At 38.3% G+C, this 10,651-nt stretch overlaps 1 protein-coding gene across 1 annotated transcript in view; it reads right to left on the bottom strand.

Moving 5' to 3' along the window:
- SVEP1 (sushi, von Willebrand factor type A, EGF and pentraxin domain containing 1) overlaps positions 1-10,651 on the bottom strand; it is a 154,234-nt gene that overhangs the window by 26,013 nt on the left and 117,570 nt on the right. The window contains exons 37-39 of the mRNA XM_011364931.2: positions 6,910-7,582; positions 2,460-5,245; positions 91-316 (exon numbers count right to left, since the gene is read on the bottom strand). Coding sequence (XP_011363233.1) covers positions 91-316; positions 2,460-5,245; positions 6,910-7,582 — 3,685 coding nt within the window. The remainder of the gene's footprint in view (positions 1-90; positions 317-2,459; positions 5,246-6,909; positions 7,583-10,651) is intronic.

Here is a 10,651-nt window from a genome sequence, read left to right as displayed (position 1 = left end):
CATTCATTCATTCATTCATTATACACTATATATAAAAATATATATCAATAAATTACACTTACATGTTCTAATTAAGACAGAGAATCTTACCTGACACTTTGATATGTTAACCCCCTCATAGATGTAGCCTTCTGCACATGACACGGAAACTTGCTTATTCACACTGAAATCATCCTCATGAACAAGTATATGTGTCATGTTTGGTGGCAGAATACATATTTTAGGACTGCAGGAGATTTTCTCAGGGAACCAATGGCCATCTTTCTGACAGGTGAATGTATCTATATCTGTATCCATCACATAACCTTCCAAACATCTGCAATAGAAAAGCAAAAATAAATGCCTTAAAGAGAATACAATACAGTTGGTGATCTATTCTTAGATAAAAAGCTGTTATAAGGCTCCGTAGACATCTTATTTGCTATATCAAAACTGATTCAAATGTCAGGTGGATGGCATTGCCATGCAAAAATACCAACACAACAATGATAACCAGATCAATCTTTCATTAGGCACATTACGATTAGCTAAGACTAAAGTTGCTTTAAGTATTGTTGATATTATCCACCTTCATGATAGGTAATATCATTACTAAATTAATTTTTATTCTAAAAACAACTAACAGTTCAAGAAATTTTAGATAAAGTCTAAAATAGACTCAGACACTAGTAAGAACACCACATAATTAATATTTATTGGATATCTATTTTGTGCCAAGCACTGTGCTAGGTCCTTTACATAAGGGATTTCTTTTAATCCTGATTATTAGATATTATCACATAACAGTAGTATGGCTGTTCAAATTCAAGTCAACATGGCTCTTTATAATTTAAAAAAATTTGCATTTATTTATTCAGCAAATATTTACCTATCAGATTTGTCACTGTTCTAAGTGCTCTACTAATATTAACTCATTTAATTCTCAAGTCAACCCTGTGAGTAGGTATTATCATTATCTCTATCACATTTCGTAGATGATAAAACTGACACCAGAGAGATTAAATAACTTTCCTAGGAAGTGACAGAGCTGAGATTTCCACCTAGAGCAGGGGTCTCCAACCTTTGGGCTGCGGACCAGTACCAGTCTGTGGCCTGTTGGGAACCAGACCGCACAGCAGGAGGTGAGTAGCAGGCCAGGAAGTGAAGCTTTATCTGTGTTTAAAGCCATTCCCCAGTGCTAGCATCACGGCCTCAGCTTCACCTCAGATCATCAGGCATTAGATTCTGAGAGGAGCACTGGTCCCTGGTGCCAAAAAGGTTGGGGACCGCTGACCTAGAGAATGTGGCTCTAGATTCCATCCTTCTACCCCTATACTACACAGCTTTTTAAATCAAACCATTTAATTAACTAATATTTATTAGGTGCATATATATATATATTTTAATTTTACAAATTACAAGCTAGGTAGGAGTCAGAGGTTCTGCAAACTTGGAATGATTTTTTTTTAATCTGCTATTAAGTGAAGATCTGAGAGATGATATAATCAACACACAATGAGGAATAATAAATAGGCAAGTCCTGAGAAGCAGGTGATACTGTGACTTATCAAGATATCTGATAAACCAACATCCAAATAAAAATTTAAAAATGTATTTCAAAAGCAAGGAATAATTTTTTCTTCTTAGTGCATGATCCACTACTCTTGTTTTCTTATCATTGACGATCCTCCTTGGGTCTATTTCTTATTGCAATTAAGAGAAAATGAAGGTAGTGTTAAAATGTCCACAACAGACATGCTTAAGAAGGGTTGTTGAATTATGAATAAAATATAAGAAGCCAATATGTGAAGGAAAATCCATAATTGCTTCAGAGATGTGAATAAAATCTAGATTGATTTAAAGGGTGAGATATAGTTGAACATTATGAATATTTATTCCAATAAATTTAATTTGTAAATTTATTATATATTTCTCTTTTTAAATAATGCATTTTAATAAAAGACTTTCTAGCAGAAATCATAATTTGTGCATTAAATGCTTACTTTGTCCAGCTAGCATAAGTTGAAGTTCCCTTAACAATATCTCCCCCATTTACATTGATTTTTTTATCTGAATCCTTCAGCTTTTGCCTTATTTCCCCAACATTTGCATGTATGAATATGACCATAAGGAAATGTCATAAAGAAATTTACCAGCATGATGTTTAAAAAGAGCCTTATGATTTAAGACATATTAAATCTACCTAAAGGATCTTACTGTTTCATGGAGCTCAACAGAATCTGATAATCATGATAATTATATTAGAAATTACAACCTGAAAATGTAGAAATTAATTTTTACACTCAATGGATTCCTATATGGTTGTGGGTAAAATAAAGCCAAGTATTAAAAGCTTCAGGTTTTGGAGAGCAGTCCAGGGATGGTGTTTTCTTTCCAATTAGCTACATTTTGATTGATTACTTTTTCATTTTACAACTCTCCTGCCTGCACCCCTTGGAGACTTAGAGCCACCGTCTTACCTGAGTTCCACTTTACTTTCATAGGTGTATGTCTCTCCAGTTGCTACTGCATTGGCAACAGATGGTGGAGGTCCACAGGACAGGGGCTGACAGACTGGATAAGGCTGGCTCCACGTCCCTTTCTCTGTACAAATCAGATCTGAACTGCCTTGTACAACATACCCAGATCTGCAGCTGTAAGTGATTACATTTTCCTCCAAAGAGTCACTCTCACTGATGAATGCATTTGGTATTGCTGGAGGAGAACCACAAGACGTGTGTTCACAGTGTGGGACGCCAGAGCTCCACTGGCCATTGGCTTCACAGGTGATTTCAGAAAGTCCCATGAGCTTGAAGCCTTTGAAGCACCGAATCTGAGTTGCCTTTCCACAACCAAAATCTGTCCCATTGACAGCTCCATTTTGAATTACTGGTGTGGAACACCTGCAAGGCAAGCAGGAAGGTGGGCTGCCACTCCAGGAGCCATTGGAGAGGCACCTTCTTGAAGGATTTCCATGGAGCTTATAACCAGGAAAGCACTGATACTGTATATTCCCTCCATGAAAAAAGGAAAATCCATTAGGGAAGCCATGGGCGAGATCTTCAGGAGGTCCACAGTTAGCTGGTTTACAGAGAGGAAACTCTGCATCCCAGTTCCCATCTGACTGACAGGTAAGTTTTGGAGCACCATGCAACAAGTAGCCCTCCTGACAGTGGAACACCACTTCCTTCCCAAAGCCATAGTCCAGACCATCCATCACACCATTTGCCACCTGTGGTGGGGTGGCACATCTGACAGGTATACAGATGGGAGTGGTTCCACTCCAACTTCCGTCAGCAAGACAAACACGGCTCCTGGCTCCCTCAAGTAAGAACCCTACCTTGCAAGTGTACTCAACCTCTTTTTGGAAGGTATACTCATCCCCTTTCACTTGGCCATTGGCTAAGACTGGAGGTGAACCACAGTCTACAGGAATGCAAAGTGGCTCATTCCCATCCCAATTTTTATTTTCTTGGCATGTTCTTATCTCAGGGCCATTCAACACATACCCAGGATGACACTCGTAGTACAATGCACTCAGGTATGTGTAATTGCTTCCTTTGATGGAGCCATTCATAACCGGATTTGGTTTTCTGCATGAAATAGCCTCACAGTGTGGGGTAGAACCACTCCACTCTCTATTCTGTAGACACAGCCTTATGTTGGAGCCTACCAGAACGTGTCCAGGTTTGCAGCTATACTGTACGGCACTGCCCATGGTAGTCTCTGTAAAACGCAAAAAGCCATTTTTAGGAGCAACAGGCAAGTCACACTCAATCGAAATGCAGGATGGTGCACTGCCATTCCAAGTTCCATCTTCCTGGCAGATCAGCACAGGGTTCCCCAAAAGTTCATATCCTGGATTACATGAGTATGAAACCATGGTGCCATATGGAAAGCTTGCGGAATGTGTAGCAGGAGTTGAGTTTTCCCATGTTTTAGCCACTGCTCCAAGGTGATGAGGAGGGTGAGGAGTCAGATATGGAACTTCCATCATATCTTCCTCTTGGTCTAAATATCCCTGACCATCTTTGATCTTAGTACAGTCTCCAAAATCAATGTGAGGAGGGAGACCACAGTCTATGAGGACACAGGTTGGGACAGGGCTTGACCATCCCGACTCTTCACAGGTCTGCATGGCATGACCAGCCACCTGAAATCCAGGGAGGCAGCTGTAGATGATCATGGCACCATAGCTGTAATCTGCACCTTCTACAAAACCATTTTCAATGGATTGTGGGGGATTACAGTGGATGGCATTGCAAGATGGGACATCTATATCCCAATCGCCTGTCTCTAAACAGGTCAAGGCTTTGGCACCTTCAAGCCTGAAGCCTTGATCACAGGAGAATGTAATGGTTTGTCCATAGTGTAGGTTTGTGTAAGAGAATTTGCCATTCAAAATCTCCTTGGGCTTTCGACACTCGATGGGTTTACATGTCGGTTTTCCTCCAAGCCAGTGACCATTTTCTCCACAAAGGGTGGTAGTATTTCCCACTAACTCAAAGCCTGGTTTGCAGGTATAGAGAGCTGTGCTGAGATAGGCAAGACCTTGTACGTCGATGATGCCGTTGGGGATTTCCTCAGGTTGGGGGCATTCTACCGGAACACATTCTGGCAGTGGAGAGCGCCAGGTACCGTCGGCTTGGCAGAAGGTGGTAGGATCTCCTTTTAGGAAAAACCCATCCACACAAGAATACTTGACAGTACTTCCAAAATGAAGAGTTGATGCAGGAGCAGGGACACCAAAGGAAATTAGGGGAGGTGGAAGGCAAAGAACTAGCTTACAAAAGGGAAAAGAATCATTCCATTGCTGGGATGGCAAGCATTTCAGGACAGAGGGGCCCTGCAGGGCATGCCCTTCTTTACAGGAGAACATCACCACTCCTACCTCAGTAGTCAACGCCTTCAGCACGAGCTGGTTTTCCAGAAGGGGTGGCTCTGGGCACTTGGCGGGCACACACTTTTGATTTGGCTTCTTATTCCATTTGCCAGATTTCTCGCACGTCCAAGAATTATCACCAATAAGCTCATAACCCTCATCACAGAAAAACTGAACTGTGGACCCTACTTCAAAATTTTCTCCTTTCATGTAGCCATTCTGGATTGGGGGAGGTTTTCCACAGTTGAGAGGGATGCACGACAGAGGGGATTCGCTGTGCCAGTGGCGATTGGCTTGGCAGACAAATACAGGACTTCCAACTGACTTATATCCTGGGTTACACCGATATCGTATTTCGCTCTCAAAGATCCTTCCAGTGGTATGCTGCACAACAGGGAGAAAACAATTAAGTACAATTTGTATAACAGATAATATAATTAACTGAATATATCGAATGGTAAAAACTAACTGGAATAAAATGCCTACTTTGAAATGAAGCAATTAAGACATAAGCAGATAAGGATTTACGTTTTTCCAATATGTTCACCCTATTTTTTTAAATAAATGAAAAGAACAGTAGGAAGTCAAATTAGGTAATCTTTACTGCAGAAATGCTAACCACAGGGTTAGCCTATAAGTAAAAGGTTAATAGTCTCTAAATCAATTGATGAATCGATAAAGCAATACTGAAAATTATAAATCACTTGGTAAGTTAAAAATATTTTGACAAAAGCAATGCTCTAGTTTGTTGTTTTAACCACAGAAAAGGAAACACATATACTTACATTTATTTTCATTAATTTTATTAGATAATAAAAAAAAGAGCTAATAAAATATTTTTCATGGATATGGTTCTAAGAATACTATCAAAGTTTAGTTCATTCCTGAAATACTTTTTTAAAAAATGCTGCTAAATCGTAAAGGGGAATAACAGCACTATTTCATTTTTTAAACATAAAATTTCATGTTCGTGATCTTGAAATTCAAATAAATAAGTGTATAATGACAGGTCATTTTCAGGCAGTACAAAAGATGAATCAGTTATGAAATCTTTAAAAGATTACCATGGTTCTTTGTTAGTGATAATGGTGAAGTCCAGCTTCCGTGCTGTAATAAACTTCCTGGTATTTGGACATAATTATTTCTTTTATTTATTAATTGCTTGGGTACCCCCGCAGGTAAGTACCATGCCATCACAGACCTAATCTGTACTGTTAGATACTAGATTTCCAACGCTTACCTGGCACGTAGAAAGAGCTCCAGAAATACGTGTTAAATAGATAAATGAAGAAGATCTCCATACATATACTGTACATCTTCTAATGGAAAGCTAATACATCTGAGAAAAGGCTTTAAAAAAAGGACTCTTACTGTTGTTTTGTTGTTGCTTCTGAATATAAAGGAGAAAAGGTGTGTGTATGGGTTTTTAAAAAAGTGTTTAATTAGAATACTGTCTATTGAAAATGGTCCTTGATTTGGGGGAATAGATTCTCATTCCTGTTTTCCTGATGAACCTAATGAAAAAACACATTATTGTGAAAGCAGGACATGTGTGGGTCTAACTTACCCTTGTTCATCATGGTAAAATTATCTTCAAACTCACAAAAGAAGGTTGCAAAAAGTGCATCATAGTGAATAGTTTATCCTATCTTTTGTCTAAAAATTAGAAATGATAATAGATTTCTCTAGGTTCCATTTAGACCCTGATCTCTATAAAATATAGTATACATCCATCTTGGAATAACTTCTTCTATAAAGCAAAATAGTATTTTATTAAAATTGGCTTATTCTAACAATAGTTAGGGATAAGATATTACTACAAAGTACTTCAAATGTCTATATAATGGCAAATGTAGATAGCCAGTATATTAAAAGGATTCATATTTCTATCACATTTTCTCCAAATATTCACTACCTATAGATTTAGCTACTTCTGTTTTTCAACAATTAATCTGTTCATTGCCCCTGCTTTTGAATCCTGGGTGAGCCACGCTGGCTGTCCCTGAAAGTGATGAAAGCCATGGATCACTTGCTAATCAGTCCCTTACCTCCAGAAAGCCATTCTCAATCTTAGGCGGTTCATTGCAAGATACAGGGTGGCATGTAGGTATGGGGCTACTCCACTGTCCCATGGCTTCGCAGGTGCTCTTCTTCTCCCCTTTGATGTAGAACCCCTTGTTGCAGCTATAAGCCACTATGGCCCCAAAACTGTAGTTTGATCCACTTGCATAGCCATTCATGATGCTTGGTGGCTCTCCACACCGCACAGGGATGCACTGGATGGACATGGGGGAAGGGTTCCACTGCCCACCTCTCATACATTCAATCTTTGCTGAGGTGTTCAGTACGAAACCTTCCAAGCATTTGAAGCTCACAACCGAGCCTGCTGCAAATTTTGCTTTGCTCACAGATTCCAAGATGCTGTAGGAAACAGATGGAGGTTTTTCACAGAAATGAGCTATACAACGGGGCATGGCCTGACCTTCTGGGGGAACCCACTTGCCCTGGGCATTGCAGAGGAGCTGAGAATTGTCCGCCAGGCTGTAACCATCTGAGCAGTAGTAGAATGCAATGTCTCCAAATAACCGATGGGCAGTCTCTGGAGAGGCGTGTTCCACATGGGGAGGCTCATCACAAGAGACAGCCAAACACTGCTGGTTACTTCCACTCCACTTGCCATTGGCCAGGCACTCAATGGTGTGAGGTCCAGCAAGGGTGTACCTACGAGATTGGAGGGAAAGAAATGATAAGGATAGTACTTGCATTTTCTTATTCTGCTTTCATTTTCTGCCTAATGATAACTTTACTTTTATCTTTATAATAATATTTGCCATTTGAATATTGAGCTTATTGGTCAGATGCCTTTTGAGATATTGAAATATATCTTGATATTAATCTTAATGCTCATTCAGAAAGTGAAGTGGATTAAAGATAATTGCTATTTAAGGAACTCTCAAAGTTGTTACACATTTCTTTAAAAATAAAAATGAGTATAGTCCTGTTTGACTCAATTCAAAATTGGAACTTCATCTGTCTTAGATGGCTTCAGCTGGTTGATTTTATCACATCTTTGAAACACTCTCTGATGAGCCATATGTAGCCTGCACATGGCTCATAGTTATACACTTATAGTCAACGAACTTTAAAGCAGCGACTATAATTTCAGGCTCCAGTGTTTCCTAAACCCTTAACCATGTGGTTAGCATTAAAAGTTGTGTTCTGCATATGGCTCTGTTATTCAACCAGTATGAATAAATTCTGCTTAAAAACTCTCAGTCTTTCTTTATGAACAAGGTGGTTACCCATCTATGATAGATTGATAATTTGCAAAAATCTTAAAATACTCTCAAGTGCTCTCTCAATGAGGTAGACTAGTAGGATATACAGTTTTAGAATAATTATATTCAAGTCATTCTTATTTTCATTCTCACTTTCCTACTGAAGGGAAAGATGACAGAGTTTTAAAGTAATGCCTAATACCTTATCAGTCTGCCATTTTGATATTAATGAAGGAGAAGGGGACTAAAATAATTGGGAACCTAACTTAATTCTGCTTAAGTATATTAATTTTCTCATTTTACAAATGAGTGAATGGTGGTCTAGACATGTGGAGAAACCTGCAGAGTCACACACCTGCAAGTAGCAGTTAAGATATGAATTTAGTTTATTGGATTCTAACATGATACCTTTTTCATGACGTGCCCTATATCTTCTCCTCTTTCTTTTTAAAATGAGGTAAATTAGATGACAATTTGCAGGTGTCCTGTGGAAACTGTATTGCCTTGTTATTACTATAAGTTATCTGACCCACCCTTTACAAACATTCTGAAGTCATTAGTTAGTAAACATTCTCTTGAGGTCCCTCTGAGTTTTATAAGAAATCAGCTTTTACAGAAAGGCTCAAATTCCTTCACTCTAGCTGGCAAGATTTATGAAATCTATATGAAACAGATCAAGGAAAAAATGATAAAGCATCAACAGAAGTGTATGCGTCCACTCTACCTAAGGTGACATATCAAAACAAATACTCTCAGATGTCCCCAATAGCTGAGCTCAGTTAGGGTCTCCAGTTAGGGTCGTTGCATTTATTGTTTTGGATAAGCTCAGATCTTTTTTTTTTCTTTTGAATTATCTTTTTATTGATTATACAAAATAGAAAGTCTTAATTTCTTGCTACCGTGTGGTGTTTTTTATTTTTTATGGTGACATTGGTTAACGAAATCCAGTAAGTTTCAGGTGGACAATTAAACAATAAGGCATATATATATCTATATGTCTATATCTCTATATAGATATTAATTTTCTCTACATAGAGAAAATTATATATAGATATAGAAAATCTATATAGAGAGATATAGATGTATAGATAGATATATATAGCACCGCCCATAGATTTCTTTCTGTCACTACATATTTGACCCCTTTTACCCCACTTACCTCCCCCTCAACCTCTCTCCTACCCTGTTAATCACTAGTCTATGGTCCATGTCCATGAGTCTCTGCTTGTTTGTCCTGTTCGTTTGTTGCTTTTAGGTTTATATCTCACATATAAGTGATATTATGTGGTTTTCAACATTTTCTCTCTAGCTTTTTCACTTAGCATGATTATCTCAGGGTCCATCCACATTGTCACAAATGGCAGGATTTCATCTCTTCTTATGGCTGAGTAATATTCCATTGTATATATGTACCACAGCTTCTTTATCCAATCATCTATTGTAGGACACTTCAGTTGCTTCCATGTCCTGGCCACTGTGAATAATGCTATGAACATCGATGTGCAAATATCATTTCAGATAGGAGTTTTTAAGACTTTGGGGTAAATACCCAGTAGAGGGATTGCTGGATCATATGGTAGATCAATTCTTAGTTTTTTGAGGAACCTCCATACTGTTTTCCATAGCGGTTGTATGAATTTGCAGTCTCAGCAGCAGTATATGAGGGTTCCTTTTTCTCCACATCCTTGTTCTGTTGATAACAGCTATTCTAACAGGTATGAGATGGTATCTCATTATGTTTTGATTTGTATTTCCCTAATAGCTAGCGATGTTGAGCATCTTTTCATGTTTGTTGGCCATTTGTATGTCTTGGGAGAAGTGTCTGTTCAGGTCCTCTGCCCATTTTTTAATTGGATTGTTTGTTTGTTTGTTGTTATTGAGTTGTATGAGTTCTTTGTATATTTTGGATATTAGGCCCTTATCAGAGGCATTGCTTGCAAATATTTTCCCATTCTGATGGTTGTCTCTTTGCCTTGTTGACAGTTTCTTTTGCTGTTGAGAGCCTTTTTAGTTCGATGTAGTCTCATTCATTTATTATTGCTTTTACTTCTCTTGCCTTTGAGGTCAAATTCATAAAATCCTCTTTAAGTCCAAGGTCCATGAGTTTAGTTCTTATGTTTTCTCTAATGTAATTTATTGTTTCAGGTCTTATATTCAGGTTCTTAATCCATTTTGAGTTACTTTGTAGTGTGGTCATAGACAACAGTCAAATTTCATTGTTTTGCAGGTAGCTTTCCGGTTTTCCCAGAACCATTTATTAAAGAGGCTTTCCATTCTCTACTGTATGTTTATGGCTCTTTTGTCAAAAACTATTTGCCCATATAAATATGGGTTTACTTATGGACTCTAGATTCTGTTCCACTGGTCCGTATGTCTGTTTTGCTGCCAATACCATGCCATTTGGATTACTGTCACTTTGTAGTATAATCTGAAGTCAGGTAGAGTGATGCCTCCAGACTCATTCTTTTTTCTCAGGATGGCTTTGGCAATTCAGGGTCTTTTGTGCTTCCAT

Source organism: Pteropus vampyrus, unplaced genomic scaffold (genome assembly GCF_000151845.1).
Source record: "Pteropus vampyrus isolate Shadow unplaced genomic scaffold, Pvam_2.0 Scaffold103, whole genome shotgun sequence".
Taxonomy (NCBI): Eukaryota; Metazoa; Chordata; class Mammalia; order Chiroptera; family Pteropodidae; genus Pteropus; species Pteropus vampyrus.
Note: the sequence above shows the minus strand (reverse complement) of the source record. Positions and strands in the feature narration are given on the sequence as shown.